Source organism: Schistocerca serialis, chromosome 5 (assembly GCF_023864345.2).
Source record: "Schistocerca serialis cubense isolate TAMUIC-IGC-003099 chromosome 5, iqSchSeri2.2, whole genome shotgun sequence".
In the NCBI taxonomy this organism is placed as follows: domain Eukaryota; kingdom Metazoa; phylum Arthropoda; class Insecta; order Orthoptera; family Acrididae; genus Schistocerca; species Schistocerca serialis.
In genome coordinates, this window is record NC_064642.1 from 579,722,926 (window position 1) to 579,746,363 (window position 23,438).

Genomic DNA, 23,438 nt, shown 5'->3' on the forward strand with positions numbered 1-23,438 from the left:
CCATACACGTGACACTAAAAAGAAATTGTGATGTTTCTCTTGAAGTGAGCTTTTTGTATTAATCTTTATGGATAATGGAATGTAGTCGAATTAAGTCAGGTGATGCTGAGGGAATTAGATTAGGAAATGAAACACTTAAGGTAGTAAAGGAATTTTGCTATTTGGGGAGCAAAATAACTGATGATGGTCGAAGTAGAGAGGATATAAAATGTAGACTGGCAATGGCTAGGAAAGTGTTTCTGAAGAAGAGAAATTTGTTAACATCGAGTACAGATTTAAGGGTCAGGAAGTCGTTTCTGAAAGTATTTGTATGGAGTGTAGCCATGTATGGAAGTGAAACATGGACGATAAATAGTTTAGACAAGAAGAGAATAGAAGCTTTCGAAATGTGGTGCTACAGAAGAATGCTGAAGATTAGATGGGTAGATCACGTAACTAATAAGGAGATATTGAATAGAATAGGGGAGAAGAGGAGTCTGTGGCACAACTTGACAAGAAGAAGGGACCGGTTGGTAGGACACGTTCTGAGGTATCAAGGGATCACAAATTTAGCATTGGAGGGCAGCGTGGAGGGTAAAAATCGTAGAGGGAGACCAAGAGATGAATACACTAAGCAGATTCTGAAGGATGTAGGTTGCAGTAAGTACTGGGAGATGAAGAAGCTTGCACAGGATATTTCAGGGCACAATGATGGATAATCAAAGCTCTGGCAAAGGATATGGTTCAGTTGTTCCAGTCTGGGATGGTACTGGGTGATGAAGGGGACACTCCTTTGTGGCTGGTTTTTGCGGGTGGTTGGAGGATTGGGATCGTGAGGAGGAATGGCATAGGAGGTCTGTTTGTGGACTAGGTCTTGGGGATAATGCCTATCTCTGAAGGCCTTGGCGAGACTCTCAGCATACTGAGCAATGGGATTTTTGTCACTGCTGATACACCGTCACTGGGTAGCTAGGCTATATGGGAGGGATTTTTTGGTATGCAAGGGATGACAGCTGTCAAAATGCATGTACTGTTGGTGGGTGGTGGGTTTAAGTTGGACAGAGGTGTGGATGGAGCCATCAGAGAGGAGTTGCTCAACGTCTAGGAAGGTGGCATGCTGGGTTGAGGAGGACCATGTGAAGCAGATGGGAGAGAAGGTGTTGAGGTTGTGAAGGCATGAAGATAGGATGTCTTGACCCTGGGTCCAGATCATGAAGATATCATCAATGAACCTGAGTCACCCTAGGGATTTGGTATTTTGGGAGGCTAGGAAGGTCTCTAGATGGCCCATAAAAAGGTTGAGAAACAGGATGTGGGACTGGATTTTAGTGAGGGAAAGGGATACTTTTCTGAACTGGTGCAGAAAGATGGAGCAAGTGTCCATTGTGTCAGGAATGGTGTAAAGGAAAAGGGAAATATGCAGAAATGGGCTAAACAGGTGTGGATGGTTGTGAGAGGAACTTGATAAGTGAAAAGACGCGTAAAGATGCGTCAAAAATACCCAAAGACATGCAGAAACATGCACAGGTACATAAAAATATGCAGATATGTAAAAATATGCATAAATACATAACAGTGCAAACAAATGCGTGAAAATATGAAAAAATATACGTCAAACTGCGTAAAACTACACACAAATACGTTAAAAACGTACAGAAATGTGGGTGAAAAGGAACAATGAGGTATGGTCGTATGTGTGAGTTCTGCTTAAGCATGTGTCTGCCTGTCTGTCCTCTTTACTGACGAAGGCTGTAGCCAAAAGATATATGTGAGTGTCTATTAATTGTGCCTGTCTACAACTTAACGTGTCTTTTATATGTAAGTTTCCAATACTAAATTTATTACGTGCGTCAGATGGCACATATGGAGTGCTTCGCCAACAGGTGCGACATCAGCACAAATAGATGCTTTTCATGTGCTGGGCAAGCTCATTATGCAGTGAGTCGGATCATTGTCGAAACTCAAAGCAGAAGTCATGGTTTCGTGGTTGCCTGTGAGAATACGTGAGATATGTGGCACAAGCTATACACCATATTTGAACAGAAAACAAAACAAGCTGTACATTCTTTTCATTTAAAACTTTGCAGTTTGCACAAGAGTTCAGGCGATAACATGGTCACACATCTCGCTTCTTTAGAAAATTTAGTTCTTCGAATGCCACAACTCAGTGTGAAATCTGAAGAGTCATGGTTATTGATGTGACTACTTGACACACTGCCTGACAGTTATAAAAGTCTACGACTGTTGTGGTGGGCCAGCTCTGAAGATCAACAGATACTAAAACATTTAATGCATGTATGAACATTTGATGAAAGTATTTGTGCTTATTGGGGGGATAAACGAGATGAGTTAATTGTACTGTTTTTTACCAAAATAAACAAACACTGGCACAAATGTTATTTCATCAAATAAATATGAAAAGTCTTCAAACAAAAATAAGCTGAAATGTTTTGACTGTGATGGATTTGGCCATATTAAAACATGTGTACCAAACACAAAAAAAAGTCCACAACTGAAATAAATGTGAACTGCCTGACCAGGCTTTCATTGGTCAAGTTATGAGTGCAAAATTAGACAAGCACTCGTGGACTGATTATTTTGGAGCAACTAATCACATGGTCAAGAAATTTGAGTGGTATACATCATTTACAAAGTTTTCAAAACCATTGCAGATATTTGTGGGTAATGATTACATTATGAACACACTAGGAAAAGGACTATTTATTTTGCAAATTTTGGCAATGCTGAATGGAAGTTATACGATATGGATAATGTTTTGTGTAGTCCAGGTGGCCAAAGAAATATCTTTTCTGTATCATTTGCTGTGGATAAGGGATTAGACCTTTATTCACTGACAGACAACTGTGAGTTCCGAAACAATGGCGTTGTAAAAGCATGTGGCTACATAGTACCAACTTATTGAAGATGATGATTTGAGTGATAAAACGGTCATCCTTGTAATCCTGAGGCTAATTTTGCGTTAAATGAATCCCTCCAAATGTGGCATGAACACTTGGGTCATCAGAACAAATGTCATGTCCAACAGTTTGTGAAGCAACGTGTTGTTGAAGTTGAAGGCTTTGGCACAGAATTTTATGAGGCTTGTGTTAAGGGGAGCAGCATAGGAGCAGTTTTCAGTCGCAACAGCAGCCAGCCACACAACTTAGAGAAGAGATTCATGCTGAACTGTGTGAGTCTGTCAGGGTGTAAATTGCTCAGAGGACCTCAATATTTTCTCTACTTCACTTAAGATTTTTCAAGATTATATTTTTTCTAGCAGAAGTCTGAGATTGTGGAGAAGATTGCATAAATGGTTATCATTGTGAAGAATTTTTGTTATCAACTTCCAAAAGCATTTCATTGTGATGGCTGACAAGAATTTGATAATACTGAAGTTAAAGATTTGATGAAATTAAATGGTATACAACTCATCATCACAAATCCTTACACTCCAGAGCAGAATAGATGTGCTGAGCATATTGACAGAAGTGTTGTGGAACTAGCTCGTTGCTCGCTTAAGGTCTGCCAAAGTTTTGGGGCAGAAGCAGTAAGCAAGGCTGGTGTTAAAAGAATTGGTACAAGTTACGTGAATGTCAGAACACTTCATGAGGTATTCAGTGGAAAGATGATACAGCTAAATAAATGTAAAATTTTTGGGGTGAAATGTTTTGTTCATATTCTCAAGGAAAAGCGAAAGAAATGGGATCCAAGAGGAAACCCGGGAATCTTTGTTGGTTAATCTGATGGTACTGATAGCTTTTGGGTGTGGATTGAATCAGAAACATGGATTATTCTGAGTAAGGATGTTGTTTTTTAACCCAAGAAAACTCCCAATTGAAATAGGCAATGAAGAATTGAACAGTCATGATGAAGATGATGCAAGTTTATTTACAGAACCTGCAGAAATAAGTTCTAGTGAAAGAGAATTGAGGAATAGGCAACTATTGAAGAAACCAGTACATCTTATTGAAATGATGCTGGCTGAAATAAATGAGCCTAAGAATTATACAGAGACAACTGTAAGACAGAGCCTAAGCAGCAATGTTTTCAATGACACAGATATGTTATAAACTGAATAATTAAGATGATTGATTGTACTGACGAGTAGCTGTTCAGGGGCTGTATAGCCTCTTTGCTAGCACTTGTACCTTCTGAGCAGAGTTGATGTTTGCCCCTCATACCTATAAGTTTTATTGATACAGGCACTGAACGTTATTTTACAAGTTCTAAGTTTAGATGAGTGAACTTGTTAAAATTTTTAACTTAATTTTTTTCTTCTTTCATAGTCTGATAATGTATATCAAAAGCATCTTATTTGTATGTTCCTTAAATCTTAATTACATGTACATTGTTATTAATGAAGATATATATTAAACAGTCTATATGGCTTTATTCACAAAATAATCGCAGACTTGTTCAGGAAATTTCTTTTCCCATTTAAAAAATTCTGTTAACAATTCTACAAGCAGTGGCAGTCCCAAATACACAAATACAATGCCAGATTACTACATTAAATAAGCCAGCTATTTGTTCTATCCAGGACACAACTATTTCAGACATAAAGTATTTGGTCATAGAGGGAAAAAAATTTTAGACCTGTAAAGGGAAAGGTGACATCAGTGTTGATGAAGTGCTTCTTGAAAGGTGTCAGTAAACTTCAGTAAAATCACCCAACCATATATTTCTAAAGATGAGCTGTTTACTTCAGTGATACCAAAGTTCATGCATGGCCTCTGCTGCCATGAGAATGCCCATGAGAACACACATACATTTGGAGCCAGTGCCCCAGGAGAATTGCAGCTTGGTGGCTGCTTTTGTAACCTCCGGGCATCACTGTTGCTGGTGGAGTTCTTGCTGCTGGCAGACTCACACCCCCTTACATGGGATGTTCCTGACTAATAAGAGTATTGTAATATACGTCAAGACGCGCTCCCTCTGAAACAGCTTTAATAAGACCATCCTCCTAGCCTAATATGGAAGAGGACTGTGTACTGCCAGATCTTCTATGTGAAAAAGTGTTTTCCTTATTCAGTGGCTTATATAAGGATTTCTCCAACATTTATGCACTTGGAGTATAACAATGTAGTACGGCAGGTAATCAAGCTGTGATGTCAGTCATCCATTGCAACCTTATGTGGTGTGACAAATATGGTAAACTCCTGTGGAGAGTCAACATCTGAGAATTTGTCTGCAATTTCAGCAAGCTTGTACAAATCTAATTTTCGTGATATTTGTTATATTAAGGATGAAACCAATATCAGTTCTGATAGTTGTCGTACCCAACAACAGATGGCAACCCTTCTAAGTATTTACATTTGAGGGTTAGACTGTTTTTCACACCTGTTTTTAAATTTTTGCTGTAGTAGTGATTTGGTTTTTGTGATATCTGCTGCCTATCTTGAAATTGTCCTTTGGAACACAGTGACCTCCCAGTGTTGTCACGTTTGCCCCAAGAGCAAATGGTGCTGGTGCAACTGCTGCACTGAGAGTCAATGAACAACTCACGAGTGATGACAGTGGATCTTCAATACTCACATATCTTGAATGGTTGGCACTCACATACCGCTCTCTTTCATCATTCTTGTTGTGTACCTGTGAAGCTTCCATTTGTGTGTAAGGGTCACCACTTTGTAGGGAACAGACAGTACAATGGTATGGTAGGTGCTCCAGTTTATTTACGGATTTATATGCAGACAAACAGTATTTGTGCATGCGTACACTGTGTTCCAACTGAGCCAGAGTGTAGGTGCACATTGCTGGTAATCCTCGTTGAATAATCTGAGCACTGTCTGTAAATTCTAACAACGGTGTTGCCAGGTCCACTGCATTGATGTAGTGTGGCACTGAAGCCTCCACAAGGACGATTACGATATTCACTGTTTGTCATTTATTTTTGTTATTCATTCTTAATAAGGATTGGTTCAGTGTTTCTATCACTACAACTTTCTGCATTGATTCTGTTAAATGTCCATTTCATTCACTCTTCTGGATATATTGATATAATTTTTCTATGATTTTTTAATTACTTTCCCAAATGCTATTGTAGCAGTTTAACAAAGGTATCAGGTGCTTTGATTTTTGTCAGATCTGACATTAAATTCTTTGCATCTAATGTATCTAGCAGAATGAAGGAAACTAGCCTGATTTAGTAATATAGATTTGATATTTATCTGAGTAAGTATTCGTTGAAGATAATTCTCTATTTTACTTTCTCTAGTCATTGGCGCTACCACATAATGGCATTAAGCTTTGTTCGGGATCTTGTGCATCCAGATTTGGCATACCCTCCCAGGGTGGTGAAATATTTCCTCAACACTTTGATCCATGATTCTTTGGAAGTGAGGAAGGTAAGTTAACACAATAGTAATTTGGGGTGTAGCTAATATATTATTGAGGAATTAATTCATCATTGATGTGTTGCTAAATTGTAATCTTTCTTCCTTTTTGATGTGCAGCAGTTCATTACAGATACTTAATAATAAGCCTGTGTGTAACAATTAAACATACATGTAGCATTCAGCAAGTATCAAAACAAAAGTTATGACTTGACCTTAACAATATCTTGTGTATCTCCTTTTATCTTCTAACCAATTTCTCTCTTTCATCAGATTATGTAACTTTTGGCTCTTAAAGTTCCTGCTTATTCAACTTGCATGTGTCTGCTACCAGTTGGCAACTAAAAAAAAACATTTTTATTGGAATTTTGTTGTTGATGGTACTTTTGTGGGTGTGGACATTTAAATTACCTTTATAACTTTACCTCCACTGATTGTTTCATTGTTTTTAAAATATTTGTTTAAAACATGGAATTGTGACTTACTAGAATCAGCACTAGAAGTATTTATGAGAGAATTGCAGAAAAACGTGGAAGTGTGATAGAAACTTAGTAGTACTTTAGCTGCACCTGCTAAATATTCAGGGCCTTCTCTATGTCACATGTACTCACAATTCAAATGGACCATTTCTTCGTGGAAGGCACAAGTGTTCTACACACCCACTCAGCACATCACATTGCCCTCCGTATTCTCTTTAGTTTGCTGTACATGAATTTCTGTGTATTGTGTATTTTTGCTAAGTTGCTGAAGGCGTATGAATGTTGTGGATATTTTTAATTCTTACACAACTTACTAATGTCTAAAAAATTTTATATAGCAGACAATGCTTTGAGTAGTTGTCACACCTTAATTGCATTGTATATTCTTGTGGTGTGCTTATGACTTTGACATCCTTTATCCGTTTGATAATGTCCAGCATGTTTGTCTTACAACAAACAGATTCATGATCTGTAGGCTCTAAACTACTGCAGTCCATACAGTGGTCATACCTTGTTTTATGAAGTGTCTTGTTTACAAAATGCATTTTCCAATGCTTGTTGTAGTAGAACTTTCAATGTTTTTGTCTGCTCTTGTAACAGACCTTCATTTTTGTTTGTTGTTGTTGCTTCTTTAGTTTCTGTTTTTATTTTGGTAAAACTCTGTGATATTTATTTGTGTAGATTGATTATAAGGTAACCACATAGAGAATGTTATTTTTGGCTGAAAAAAAAATTACCTACCACTAGTAGACAATTCAACTCTACTGTTAAGAAAATGGAAGCCATTGAATGTTATTGTGTGTGGTGAATTACAAGGTGCCTCTGGAAAGTTTGGTGAATTATCTAAAAACTTCTGGCATCAGTTGTAAAGGTGATGGAAACTGTGAGCAAACACTTCTTCTGATGGCATTGCCCAAAGCACTGTGGTCACGTGTTGTTGAATATCTGCATCATTACACAAGATGAGACCTGGTACTACCGATATGACACAGAGACCAACCGACTGTCAATGGCATGATGTTCATTGTCTTCCCCTCTTCTCATAAAATCAACTGACAAATAGAAATTCATGCTGGATCGTGCCCTTGCTGTCAAAAAAAGGTAATAAATGTAGTCATAATCTTGGATTTTGTTAACTGACTTTTTTTGGGAGGCAGAGAATACAATGAACACCATGCCATAGGCTGTTACTTCATCTCTGTATCATACTGATAGCACCAAGTCATATTTCCTGTAATGATGCGGATATCCAACACCACATGACCAATGTGTTTCAAGCAGTTCTACAAGAAGTGTTTGCTGACAGTTTCCAATGCTTTAAACTGATGTCAGAAGTGAGTTGTAGCTAATGATTGCTTTGAAGGCCAAGATAAGTATTTTGTTTGTAACTCCTGTTTCCTTTATTTCCTGAGACCATTCACTGAAACTTTCAGGTGAACTTTGTACGTTGAATAATCTAGTGAGATAGTTTAAGGAGCTCAAGTGCTATCCCATTGCACACACTCTGTTTCCTTTACATGCACAACTGTCCTTCATATTTCTCAGTCATTCAAGTATGAGTGGCATCTATGTGTGCTCTGTACAAGGGAAACAGTGTTGGGAATATTTTAAGGTACTGCATCAGTTCTCATGTTCATCAGTTATGAAGTGCTGTCTGCAATCAACAATGAATTAAGTCAGTGACACCCAGTTTTACTGACATTATCTTGCATCTCTTACCAGCTACAGAAAGTTCAGCATTTCAAACCATATGGATAGTGACACACTCTATGGAAATAGTGTTGATGGATAGTAATTACCAAAATGTGTGGAGAATGTGCTTGTCATGTTTGAGAGGTATTCTCAGTGTTTATTTAGTGTACAAGATGTAACCACTTGCAGATTTTGTACCTTATCACACCAAGTAATGCTTCTTGCATGGAGATTTCATATTTGATTTCTGTTTTAAAAGCTGGAGATTTCTAGTTTTTATCAGTGTTTTGAGAAAGTTTACTATCCACAACATTGTTCCTTAAGCTGACACAAGTTTTGAGCAAAAGATAAGATTTGATTAAGAGGCTTTGATAATTCTGTGTCTTCTAAAAATTACACAATAGATTCAGAACTTTGGGACGCAAGGTTTCTTTTGCTAATGTATCAAGAGCATGAATTAAATACACACTGCTTCTTTCACAACAACAAGAATGTTTATTTACACTTAAAAGAAGTGAACATGATATGAAGTGCAAAGATATTATAACATAAAATGCAGGTAATGTCCTGGAAAGTCCTCCCCATTGTTTCCAACCTCCTGTGATTTGATCAGTTGGATTGATATAATCTCTGTCAGCTCCAGAATAGTGAAGATGATGGTTGGATAAATTCTTCCAGAATAGCGAAGATGATGCTTTGAAAAAATCTGTCTTGGCTTCTTGGTATGTTCTTTACTTTTGTTGTAACCTGCAATTTAAGACTAACAATGTTTATTGAATGAAAAAACAACTTTAGTAACAAAAGTTACTGATGGAAATTAATATGACCCATAGCTCTAGATAGGGTAACATGCAAGAGTTCCTGGTTGAAACTGATGTAAGTGAAAGCACTATCACACATTGGAAATATGATAGTAAGCGAAGTCTCATCAAGTGTCATGTGGTGGCGGTGGTGGTGGAGGAAACCACATACTCGTCAGTCGAAGCACTAGACAAATCAACTCTAAATCAATCCATGACAACAGCAGTGGTGGTTACAGTTCACTTTTGGAGGTGAAGCTGGATAATAGCAGCTGCGGAAGAGACTGCAGTTGGATGGCCTTATATGTGCCCATTATGGAAGTTTAAATGACTGCCCTTTGATAACAGCACTGTTCCCAATGCAGGTGCCCTCATCAGGTGTAGGCAATGTCACACATATCAATATATCCATATCTTCCAATTGCATGTCTGTGTCTTCCATTTGTTCACTCTTTCAATCATATGGTGAGGGATGGTAGGGCAATATCATTTAATCTTTGTTGAGTTCTGGATGGGCTCCTCTTGAAATATTATTGGTTAAATTGCTACTATTTCCAGACATTAGTGTAACTTTCTTGGTGTGCACTAAATGTCAATTCATGAGATGTGTATGTAAATGTTTTCATTCATTGTGCACAATGTCAGCTATATTAAGTTCTTCGATATGTACTTGTCTCCTGTAAGACAACAACTGACCTACCAACACCAGAAACGGTTCCCCCCTCCCTCCCCCCCTCCCCACCTAATGATGACAGGTCAGACATATTTTGGCATTTCAATATGCACTTGAGAATGGACTGAGCAAGGTGGCGCAGTGGTTAGCACTCTGGACTCGCATTTGGGAGGACAATCTTTCAAACCCATATCCGGCCATTCTGATTTAGGTTTTCCGTGATTTCCCTAAATCACTTCAGGCAAACGCCAGGATGGTTCCTTTGAAAGGGCACGGCCGATTTCCCTCCCTGTCCTTCCCTAATCTGAGCTTGTGCTCTGTCTCTAATGACCTCATAGTCAACGGGACGTTGAACACTAATCTCCTCCTCCACTTGAGAATGGCTACAAAGCCAAAATCATCATTGTGTACAATACATAAACAGATAACACTCAAATGGCAAAGACTTCTTTAAAAAATTGTATGTGACAATGTTCCCCCATGAAGGTTCATTTGCTGGTTGGTTGGTTTATTTGGGGAGGGGACCTAACAGTAAGGACATTGGTCCTGTCACATTGGGAAAGGATAAGAAAGGAAGTCAGTTGTGCCCTTTCAAAAGAACCCCCAGCATTTGCCTGAAGCGATTTAGGGAAATCACGGAGAACCTAAATCAGGATGGCCAGATGCGGATTTGAACCATTGTCCTCCCAAATGGGAATCGTCGTAAAGGAAAGATTATTAACTAAACTAACCCAATCTGAACAGGCCTTGAAGGTCCAATAGTACCGACATTAGGCATCAGGGGCTGCAGAGATGGAGGGGCTTGTGGTCAGCACACCGGTATAAATATATCAAAATAGTCTGCCTATGATGACAACTACATGTTTTATATTGAGGAAAGTTAATGAGATGGCATTTCGTCCAATACCGTCCCACCATTCAAGGGCCTTGGAACAAAATCTTTCTGGTGACAGATACTGCCAATACTAATTGTTGTGTGTTATTGAAGCTTGCAGTAACCAACAGAAAATTTCATTTGGTTGCTATCAAGTCTAGTTATTTTTGTGGTCTTTGCTAAAGAAGTAATGTGATTTGATGTGTGCCATAATACTACCAGCACTACAGAATTTGCCCTCATTTCTTGTCTTGAGGTGTTCAATATTTTGTTAGGTGTGGTGAATTCATTGTCCCTTTTGATAATTACATTTATAATTGTTGCTTCAATGACAGCAAGCTACATATAGTTGACCAAGGGAGAAGCAGGAGTTTTTGAGGTTGATGCCACAACATTTTAAAGTTTGTTCTTGTGATTTGTTAATTGTAAAACTGTAGGCTAATTTGATTGGAAATTGCAGTCTCTTAGATTGGAGTGGCAGTTCAGTAAAGACCAGTGGTATTCTGGGGATAAATAGTGTGTGTCCTGTGTACTTCCCAGTCATAAGTTGGGTTTCGATGATGTTATTTGATAGCCGTTTGATGATCATCCTTGTTCCATTACATAGTTTTAGTGAGTTGATTTCTGAGTAGTATGATCGGAGGTCCAATTTTATATTGAAGGCAGTTTAATGGAATTCCTGTTACTTGCAAACCGTTTAGGATTTCTGTAGGGAAGTTCACATTTTCTTCAATGCTTACAATCTTGTAGATCAATTTGTACATTCTCTCTCCACTGGGACTTTTCTTTTGAATATTAAAGTTGATACATCAACAATATTATTTTTAATTGCCAGAATTGCCCTTTCAAACAGCCAGTCCAGATTGGACTGGGTGTGAACAATGTCGGATAAATGTGGTCAATGAGTTTGTTTTCAGCAGTGGCTATGTTGCAGAAATCATTGTTGAGTATAGCAAGGCCGGTTGTCTGGTCAGTAGGATTAATATTCAGTCACTGTATCACTTTGACTACTCACACTTCACTGTTTGTTTTTATTCAATCACTGCACTACTTTTTCACTTCCTCCCTTCATCACTGATAAGAAACTGACCCTCAAGCTCACAACAGGTCTTGCTTTAGGTACACCTACCAGTGGAAACCCCCACTAGTGGCGAATTCCAGAACATATCAAAAGGCTTGAAGTGTTCCGCAATGTTCCAGAACATTCCATTATATTTGAGTGTGTTCTGGGATGCTCCACAATGATCTGGGATGTTCTGGAATGTTCCTGAACATTCTGGAATCTTCTGGAACATTCCAGACTATTCCCAAACATTCCATAATATTCCGGAACATACTGGAATGTTTGAAATGCTTTTGAATACCCTTGAATGTTCTGAAATGTTCCTGAATACTCCTCATTGTTCTAGAAATTTCTAGAGGGCGAACCTTTCCAGTCCTTTTATTTTCAAAAGCACGCTCTTCAGGTAAAAATGGGAACCTTCTTCATGGTTAGGGGACAGAGCGCTACCACACCATATAACTCCCTTGTACGCACTGGGACTCATTTCTGAGTTTTGGCAGCACACACACTGTACACTTACTTTTATAATATATATGGAAAAGTGATTATCTTTTCCTTTTGATTGTGTAATGTTATGAGTGAAAGGTCTCGGCATATCGATCAGGGGCAGATAAATCAACATATTTCCATCTGATGTATTTCAACATCTGAATTTAATAACCATTCCTTAGTTCATCACTTTTTACTAAATACCTTCCAAATTAGGAAGAAGTTTTTATTGTTTCATAAATTGCTGGGAAGAATGATTGTGGACATATACAGGAGATGAACCATCAGTTGCCAATATTGCATTCATCTCTGGCAGAATCACTGAGAATTTCACTCTTGATCAGAGCTGGTGATTATGTTGCAAAGTGGTTCACCAACAATTTGCCATTACAGGTTGGCACTTAGGAGAAGATTAGTAGCAAGTTCAGGACATTTGTCAGTTGGTTCGACCATTGACAGTTACATGTGTGTTGCATCATTGTAGCAAATTGTGGTAGAAAAGGGTGGCTGGTGAAGGATGGAAACTCGTTCATATTGTGATATTAACATGAGCGTTATTCTGTATACTTCTTAACCACAAATGGATGAGCCAGTCTGACTCAGTTGTGGCAACCACTTATCAAACACATCGACTGTAAGGAACAGAGTGGTAATCACTTTTAAATTCAGACTTTGATGAACCTGCGTTTTTTTTAGTGTTTGATTGTCCGGAACCCAGTAACTGTGTTGGGCACAGGGCACTCAACATAGTACTATACTCAGAACAACTTTGTTTGGACTGTAATAAGGATTGCAGCAAAGGGTAGTACGTTTGAAAATTTATTTACTTATCTGCATAACTTCTATCCGATGAGCATTTTTTTCTACTGCTTCCCCAAAAACTCCATTAATTTCAACATGACTCCTTCAGACAAAATGTGCCCTTTTTGTGGATAATCCTTTGATTACAGATTTTTGCAAGGAAGTCTTGCAGTACTTTTGGTTATAAGACTGTAGACATTAACATATACCCAAATGATATTTTCTAGTTAATGTTATGAATTTTAAAGTGAGGATACCAGAGATATTAATTGAATAGATTTCATCTCTTATGAATAATAAAGGTGCACCTTTATGATCATGTTGTGATCTCTATACCATTGTAAAACGATTGTAAGCAGAGGCAGTCATGTTGATGCTATCAACAAATATATTAGGTTCTCTTTTGAGGTAGCCTGAAATGAAGGCATACTTATTAACACAGAAGGGAATTATTCACAGAGCTTTCACATTGTTCCCAAATTCTTAGTCAGCTCTCAAAGTATCTTTAAAAGATTTCCTGTTGATATTAATTTCACTGTTGTAGTGGTGACTGGGAGAAGGGACAACATAGAACACTGAAGCTTTGTACCCAGTCCACACGGTGTTTGCTTGGCTGCAGTGTGTACGAGAGGCAGTGAGTAAATTTTGCACAGCTTGGCACAAGTTGCCAGAAATGATCAACACCTCCTAGCCAAATGACACAGCTACTCGAGTGGCTTGCATAGCCATGCTGGACTTAACAAGGATGCACACAGGCTGTGAATTTGCAGTGTGCACAGTGTCATTGTTTTTCCTACGTGCCTCTTGCTGCATTATGTCATAGATAACTGACATGTTTTCTTAGCTGTTTGTAAGGGGCATTGCATTTGTTGAATCAGAAGTGGAAAGTGCTCACACACATGAAAATGAGTGAGGCTCAGCAGTGTCGATAACGAGTGATGGGGAATGAAAGCCAGTCACTCAGCTTTGCCACGCAGATGCTATGTTCTAGTTCATATCTTTCTTGCATGTAGGTGACCCAGAAACAATGTTTCTTCTTGATACCGTCAAACCCACTGGAAAGGGCATGTTTGCCTTTTTGGTATATTCTTCATATATAGTGATACCATCATCACTTGAGAAAAGATTATGTATTTGGAGTTGGCCAAAAGCATGGAATCAGTATGCACTACTTCTTCTTCCACGAGAGCTGCGGAAATAGTGTGAAGTACACAGATATTATAATACAAAATTGTCAGTGTGCTCTAACAGGTGTTGTAAGGCAGCAGATTGTCAGATTAGTTGAAACTCTGCCTATCTGAATTGGCTTCAGGCTCCAAACAATTCTTATAAATTCCCCAACAAATACTCCTGTAGAAGGCATCAGTCACCAGTGGTGGAAACAATTGCAGCAGGATGTGAGGATTAGAAACATTTCTCACTGTAGCGGGTCATACTCTGTACTGAATATTGAGTGGAGGTTGAAATTATTAGGGATGAGGTGTTTGGACTCACTATAAGTGCCTACAAAGAGGACATTTATGTTTTGACTACATGAGAAACTTAAAACCACTAATGTGAAAAATAGTCTGTATGTACTATCATTTAACTGAGATCAACTGACAATGGTACAGCTCAGTCTGGACCGTGTAGAGGAACTGGGTCAGTTTGCACAAATAGCAGTTAGATCTACAATAATATTTACTTACATAATGGTTAAAGAGGACAAAGAGACTCGCCCCTTCTTCTTATCACCACCACCACCACCACCACCACCACCACCACCACCACCACCACAAAAACTTCCTCTTCCTATTCCTCCTCCTCCTCTTCTTTTTAAAGAATTGAAGTGCAGACAGGTAGATGTTAAACTGTGAGGATATGAAATGTAACAGTCATTTAGGCTTACAAGGGAACCACACAGCAAACAGATTTTTGTGATTTTTTTTTTTTTTTATGTTTATGGTACATGAAGATCAGAACTCAAATATCAGATTGCAAAAGCAGTTCAATGAAACTCTCAAAAATTATCTAGACATTGACTTCGAAAGTTTGCAACCATCTTTAATAGGCTAAAACAGGTCAATTTTTCTTGGCAGATCATGTGAGAATGTGGCAGAAGGGTTGTCAACCACGCGTGTGGCACTGGCTCAGTTCCCAGCCTTGCTAAAGTTGTAAAGAAAGCTGCAGGTTCCATGAATATTTCCAAGAAGTTTAAGATACATTTTTTTAAAATTTAAACAATCTTTTGTAAAAGATCAGTAATTAAGAATTCATATTTGAACTGAAAACTGGGCTTTTGTGGGCAATATGTAATTAGAAATAACAAGATGTGTTTTTTAAAATTAAAATAGCGTTTAGATACTCTTTAATTAGCACATATTTGATGTTTTTATTTTTAATTGATAAGATATTTGAATTGAATAGAAAAAAAGGAAAGAAGAGATAATGACCGAAAGAAGACTCGAACCAGTGATAACAGTCTTGAGCATTAATGATTCTTTTCCATCTTTACCTATTTTAAAGTTCACAGAACTGCTACTAGAACATGTATCTATGTTTAAAAATTTGCATCAACTTGGAATAAAATCTGTTAAAACCCCTACATTGCAGGCGAGCATTCTACCATAGAGCAACACGGCGTGTTGAGCAAAATGAGCCTTGCATTAACTTACTAAAGATGGTTGAAAAACTTCAAAGTCAATTTTTTTGAGAAGTTTTGGGAGTTGCATTGAACTATTTTAGGGGGTTAGTATTTGAGTTTCATGTACCATAAATATAAAAAAATACAAAAATTCGTTTGCCATGTGGTCTCCATGTTAGACATAAACAAAGATAGCAGCAGACTTTGATTCATTAGTAGGATACTAGGAAACTGCAATTTTTCTATGAACTGGATTATTTATGAATCACTTTGTATGGTTTACAGTAGAATATTTTCAAAGTGTTTGTGTTTCATGTCAGGTTTGGTTAATGGGAGATGTTGAACATAAAATTTCAACACCCTTTTCTTTGTACTAAAGGAACAGTGAAGGATGATCAATTCCACCTCCCGTATGTACTTCGAGAGGAATGGAACTTCATCAAATAATTCTTCATTCATTCTTACACAATAAACTAGAACACAGCCAATAGAATAAATGAAGAACAGTGTTCACCAGTGGCTATTTCTGCACTTCAGTGCTACTTGACAGTATAGGTTATCTGACATGGAGAATAGTTCAGTTTTTACTGATTTATGAGTAAGGACCTGTTGCAGTGAAAAATTGTGTAGGTAGTAGTAAGAATGGCAACATAAACTGCTGTAGACTTACCAGAGAGTGTATCACAAATGCTTAAAAAACTGAACTGTGGGACACTTGATTCAAAACACACAAAAGATCACTAAACTGTCAGTTTCAGGATGGAATCTGTACATATTTTAAGTCCCCACTCATTGTTCATAATAAACAGGAAGTTAATTTAGTACTGCAGAGTGTGCAGTTGAAACAGGTTGGTTGAGAATCTGACTAAAAAGCAGCTTTTAAGTGAAATGTAAGGCCTTCATTTGCAGAGAGGGTAGGAACTGAATATCCAGTCAACAAGATATTCAAGTCAGGTACAGGTATTTAAACAGTTACAGATGATGTAGGACGTTCATGTGAGTTCATAAAAGAGGAAAAGATAGTACTGTAATATTAAGTGGGATATACAGTAGCCTGGACAAGGACAAAATACGGAATATCCGGAGTTTGATGTATATAGTGATATGGTCACTTAGTGTCTTTGGTATGTGGCACCAAACTGTTCTTAGTTGTTCCAGTGTCATGCCCAACCATATGTTTATAGTGAAATTGAACACATTAATGCAGAGTTAGAAATGACAGTGATCACTGAAGGATCTACATTTCTCTATTGCTAGGGCTATTTGTTGATGAAGTGTGATCAGGCACAGTCCACACAAGAAAACAGCATTTTCAAGGAAAATTAAGAGGTGACTAATGAGAGTACAGGAACAAGTCTCAACACAGTTACGTAGCTGTTGTTATGGATTGGAGCAGTTACGTAGTTGTTGTTATGGATTGGAGAACTTGGAGTGTTTTCAGATGAAGTTTGGTGTCAACAGCATCTGACAGTGAATGTATGTACAGGGCAATGCTAATGCTCACAAACTTGACTTCGGTAAGCTCGTATAATATAATGAACAGGGGAGTGAACCATAGAGTAATCCTGGGTATCATACCTACTAAGTGAAATGGCCAATAGGCATAAGAAGGTTTTTGAGGTGTCATATGTGACTATAGGGCAATCCAGGTTCCTCCTGTAATACCCAACTGTGATCCACACAACCATTAACTTGTCTACTGTTGTTTGCTTCATGACAGAGTTTCACAGAAATTCCAGGAAAAGTGAATTAACAGATTCAAAGAAACTTAAGATGGAATCCAGAATTGGTCTTAGGCTCACTGTATAATGTTTACACACAAAGAGTAATTCCATAATCATCCGCAGAGAACCACGCGATGCCGATTTCCTGCTGTATTGTCCTCTGCCCTGTGGTGTCATTTGAATGCAATGTGGAGGGGTAAGGGGTCAGCACACTACTCACCTGGCTGTTGTCAGCTTTTGAGACCTGGAGACCATTACTTCTCATTCAGGTAGCTCCTCAACTGACCTCGTGAGGCTCTGTACACTTCACCAAGGAAAAATCCCTGGTGTTGAATTGTACCCAGGTCCTCTGCAAGCAAGTAAGACGTACAGACTGCTCAGCTACGGAGCAGATACTGTTCACATAAGTACTGTAAAAAGTGGACCAATTAGCTTGTGAAAGAGGTTTGTAAGCTGTCACTTTTTAGGTTCTCTTGTAAGGAATCATTATATGATACTCTGTCAAGGAATGGAATGACAAAAAAAAACTTTGTAAATTAAAATGTAAAAGGTGTCCTCTGTCATGTAACTTAATGTATACTCAGTGTGCATACTGATGTAGAAATCCACAAATATGATCACAGCTATTACGGGGAAGCTTCAGATTAAATTGTTTGTAGAAGTTACATTCATTATGCAGTGAAAGAGAGTGGAAACGAACACACTTGGAGAATTTTCGTTGCTCGTGCTAATGAAAACATTATGAAATACTATAATTTATATTAGCCTAAGTTTTCAAAAAGCTAACTTTTTCTGTCAAAATGTGAAGATAGAAATTACAATTTTGATTTTATTACTATTTACTGCATCATAATTTGCCAAACAAACAGTGCAACTTTTGGTTACAGATTGCGATACGAGGCACAGTTTTCTTGTTGAAGCAGCAGAAGCGCCCACATAAAAAAATTGTTATTGATCCACGCTCCCTTTTGAAGGATGGTATTAAGTTGGAGAGTAAAATAATTCCAGGAGAACGGGATGACAATGCATGGGTTCAATATAAAGGAAGTACGCGACCACTGACAGCTGAAGAATGGGATAAACCAAGATACGTTCATGATATGTATCATGGCTATTATTCTTGGCCAAAGTAAGTGTTATGGATGTTATTGGTGATGTTGTTCTACTTAAATAAGATAAAAAATAAGAGTATGCATATAGCCATCATAAAAATTGCCATCACCGGGATCTCTAAGGTGGCCTTTAGATACTTTAGATATCTAGTCTTATGTTTTTTAGTGTCATCTAGTGCCTGATGTAGAGTGGCTCTTAACGTAATTTTTGAAAGTGTTGTATTATTCCCATCTGGAATTTTCACTATGTCAAAACTGAATTTGGCAAATGGTGGGGTTATTTTGGAAATGAAATGGTTGATTTCCTTCTGTGATCTACAATCTGAGATCATTTTCTCATCTGATGATTGTAACATCAATGGCATGTCCCTTTGCTCTTTTAAAATTCATATAATATTCTTGTATGTAATCAGAACTTGTATTTCTGTTTTGTTTCACTTGGCTGTTTGATAAAGCAGGATGTCTGAAAGGGAAATTGTTTGCATTTAATGAGCATAGGCATTTTATGTGTGTGTTTTTCTTCAGATGTCTACTTCCATTACTCTTTATTGAGTAGTTCATTTCATATAATTTTGCGTTTTAGATGATACAAAGTGTAGGCCACTCAAATCCATTTCAGTCTCAGCCCTTACAGATAGAGATGATCACATGCATAGCATTACACAGCTCTTCCTTTTTCTTCTGAACCATTAGTGATTTATTAAGAGTTTTGCGATGAACTCAGTAGTAATCTTATGACGTGGCAGTCGTGATTTCCCTTTGCACTTTCCTCAAATACAATGTAAAATAAATTAACTACTTACATAAAACTTCCTCTGGCATTAAAACAGTGTCAAACTGAAATCCAAACTGCTAACTGAGTTACTCACACAAATGTTCTGACTTCACTGAAAGTCTTTGCACATTGTTATTCCCTACTTGCAAATGTTGTCAGACATAAGGGATATAAAAATGGAAAAAGCTGACATACTAAAATTACTTTCATTCCGTAATGTTGTATGGGATAATTTTTTGGGGTAACTCATCAAGCCAAGCCAAGTTTTCCAGATATAAAATTATAAGAATTATTTGTGGCATGAACTCGAGAACATCTTGCAGGGGCCTGTTCAGGGAACTAGTGATATTAACTACTGCTTCCCAATATATTTATTCCTTATTGAAATTTATCATTAAAAATACATCTCCTTTTTTCAACCCAGCAGCTCTGTACAAGGAATCAGTACTAGAAATTAATAGTTTGACAGCAGCTGCAAAAAGTTTCAACTGTCAATAAAGTTCAGTTTAAGAGGAGCATAAAGGGTTTATTGGTGGCCAACTTTTTCTACTACATTGATGAATTTCTTAGTAGAAACAACTGGGTGTATGTATTTTACTAATAATATAAAATAATGTGAATATTAGTACAATCTGATATCTGTACAAACTCAATGTAGTAATGAGATCATTGTAAATATGTGCTGTAAAATGAGTCTTCTGTTCATTGCTTATTACCTTTTAATTGAAAATATGTTTAAAAATTTGCTAACTCGCTCCTCATCCCTGACAATCATTCCATTTGGGCTCTGTGGAAGATATGTTAACATACTTATTTGTTTTTCATTCTAAGTATTTACTGTGTGTTCTTGTTCTGCTGACATCTTGTACATCCTGGAGGATCTTCTCATTAGGAGTCAATTGGAACAAAAAGTAAATCTAAATCTTATCTACTATGTATCATTTCTCTACATCGGAGTGACAGTTCCATTCAAAAAGAAGCCCTTGTGACTGTCGTTCTCCGTCACAGCCCCCCCTCTCCTTCCAGTAGCTGTACTGTAACATGGTTTGGGGGATATCCTGTGTGAAATGTTGAAACATGAAAGGGGAGACACAAACAAGATGATATTTTCAGTCAGGCAACAAGAAATGCTCAGTTGGATGAGTTTTTGGTGCAGAAGGTTACAATATACACTGAGATGAGATGACAAAAGTCACGGGATACCTCATAATATAGTGTTGAACCACTTTTTGCCTAACACAGTGCAGCAACTCAGTGTGGCATAAACTCACATAATTGGAAATCACCTGTAGGAATATTGAGCCATACTGCTCCTATAGCTGTCCATAACTGACAAAGTGTTGTCAATGCAATACTTTGTGCATAAACTGACCTTTCAGTTATGTCCCATAAATGTTCACTGGGATTCATGTCGGGCGATCTGGATGGCCAGATCACTCATTTAAATTGTCCAGAACGTTCCTCAAACCAATCGCAGATTGTTGTGGCCCAGTGACATGGTACATTGATGATGATGATGATGATGATGATGATGATGATGATGATTGGTCATCTGGTGCCATAGCCCATTAACACCAAATTTTGTCACACTGTCTTAACAGTTATATTCATCGTATGTCCTACATTGATTTCTGTGATTATTTCGTGCAGCGTTGCTTGTCTCCTAACACTGACAACTCTATGCAAACGCTGCTGCTCTTGGTCGTTAAATGGATTTAATGGCTGTGCATTATCTATGATGAGAGGTAATGTCTCTAATTTTCTGATACTGTGGATCTCAAAATTTGATCTTCCTAACAATTTCCGATATGGAATGTCCCATGCACCTAAGCTCTAACTGCCATTCCACATTCAAAGTTTGTTAATTCCTGTCATGTGGCCACAATCACATCGGGAACTTTTCCACGTGAATCGCCTGAGTACAAATAACAGCTCTGCCAATGCTCTGTCACTTTTGTCACCTCAGTGTAATTTTAGATGCAGCGGGGTGCATTTACAAAAGAAATGATTTACAATGCAATGATTAGACTTCTGCATACAAATTTACTCTACCTAACTGTTTTCTGCATTTAGCCACTGATGTGTCTTGGATAGTGCTGACATTGTTATGTTTGATTTATGTGCTGGCCTGGAATTCTTCAAAGAAGACTGCACTAGCCAGATCATACTCCATGGAAGGCGAAGCCCAGAGCAGAGTGCACGATCTTAACCTTGATTTAATTAGTTATGGGCATTTATTTAAGCACATGATCCTCTGCAAAGTCAAGTACAAAAACCAGTGGTTAGCTGTAATTAAGCTGTTCACCATCATATCCTTTCTGGTGTCAGTGCTGATTTTGCATTGATATTAATTTGTTCATTCATTCATTCTGCCTCATAAGTCCCCTTAAAGAAAGGAGAATCTTCAGTGATGTGAAATGGAATTAACGTATAAATTAACAGAGTCTCTTGTCTAACTAGTACAAGCTATTTGTACTTACGCAGGATATCAGAAAAAAAATCTGTTGCTTGCTCAGTAACAGTGAAAGCTACTCTTTCTTCTTCTGTTTAATTATTGTTTAAATGATTATAATAATATTTATAATGAACAATCCCTCAGGGGCTCAGCATTTGTTTGCTGAGTACGGGCTTGGCGACCCTGGGGTTTCTGAGCTGGGAACTTATAAGCACTGCCAGTTCTCTGTCGCCATAAGCTCTGGACATGCTTCAGCGACCACTGTGCAGCTTGGCGGCAGAATGTTGTGTGTCTGAGGGAATGGGGATCTTGGCTTGAGTGCCCAGATCACAAGGAAGGAATAAACCACTATTAAAAAAAGAAAAAGAAAAGAAAAGCCACTCAATCTCAAGGTGTGCTGCACACTGATGGGACGCATGGCTGTTGAGGTGGAACAGTCATTAGCAGGCAACCTCTGGGGAACTGGTCACACCTCAGTTGTATAAAGCTTACTCAGGTACGTGGGGCCCTGTCTGAGTGGACCCTTATATCCCTAGCTGTTTGTGGGACCAAAATTGATCCTCAGAAATTTCCTTTATCCCCTCCCAGAAGAAAGGGTGGCCCTCTGGAAGATACCAACACCCCAAGGACCCGTGTAGCCAGTCCTCCTGATTCAATCAGTAGTAACAGAATGCAATGCGTTTTGCAGAATGGGAAAAGAAAAGAGAGTAATTTTGAAAAAGTTTTGTGATTTTACATATAGAAAGGCTTAGAAGGCATTGCTGGCATCTTAAAATCTGTTAAGTGCTTGTGCAATGGGTCCTTGTTAGTTGAAACATTTAGCTCCCAACAAGTCAAAAACCTTCAGAAAGCTCAATGCCTTGGGGAGTATGCAATAGAAACTGAATTGCACAACACCTTGAACTACAACAAAGGCGGTGTGACTTGCAGGGATCTAGCTGACATTCCCCGAGAAGAACTGAAAGCCGAATGGTGCCGGGAAGGCATTGTCAATGTGCAACACATCATGAAATGCGTGAATGGCCATCTCGTAAAATCAGACTTTTTACAGCAACAAACTACCAGAGTGCGTGAAGGCAGGTTTCCTATGCCTAAGTGTACGATCTTATTACCCAAATCCACTGCCGTGTTTCAAATGCCCGCACTTTGGCCACACTGCTCTTGGCTGTAAAGGAGAAGCCACTTGTGGGAAACGTGGTAAAGCCACCCATGATGGAGTTGGTTGCTCCTCTCCATCAAAAAGTATGTCAACTGCTCTGGGGATAACCCTGTATGGAGCAGGGACTGCAGAGTTTTTCCTTGAGGAACAGGAGATCCAAGGGATCAAAACTACAAAGTGCATCCCATATGGTGAAGCCAAGAAGTTTTACTAGTCCATGCAGCCACCCATGTTTGCTGCCTCCTTTTCTTCCATTTTGAAGCAGGTGGTCCTGAAAATTGACACCACTACACAAACGGAGATTGCTACTGTCAGCACTAGCACCTGAATTTGTCAATGCACAGGTGGTGCTGCAGTTCCTTTGAAGCCCTCTTAGGAGGTGACCTGTACCTTGGGGGACAGAAG

The 23,438-nt window shown here is 38.3% G+C and overlaps 1 protein-coding gene across 1 annotated transcript in view; it reads left to right on the plus strand.

The window, feature by feature from the left end:
- Window positions 1–23,438, plus strand: part of LOC126480677 (proteasome activator complex subunit 4-like) — a 215,911-nt gene that overhangs the window by 95,017 nt on the left and 97,456 nt on the right. The window contains exons 21-22 of the mRNA XM_050103901.1: window positions 6,197–6,326; window positions 18,420–18,661. Of these exons, the coding sequence (XP_049959858.1) occupies window positions 6,197–6,326; window positions 18,420–18,661 (372 nt within the window). The remainder of the gene's footprint in view (window positions 1–6,196; window positions 6,327–18,419; window positions 18,662–23,438) is intronic.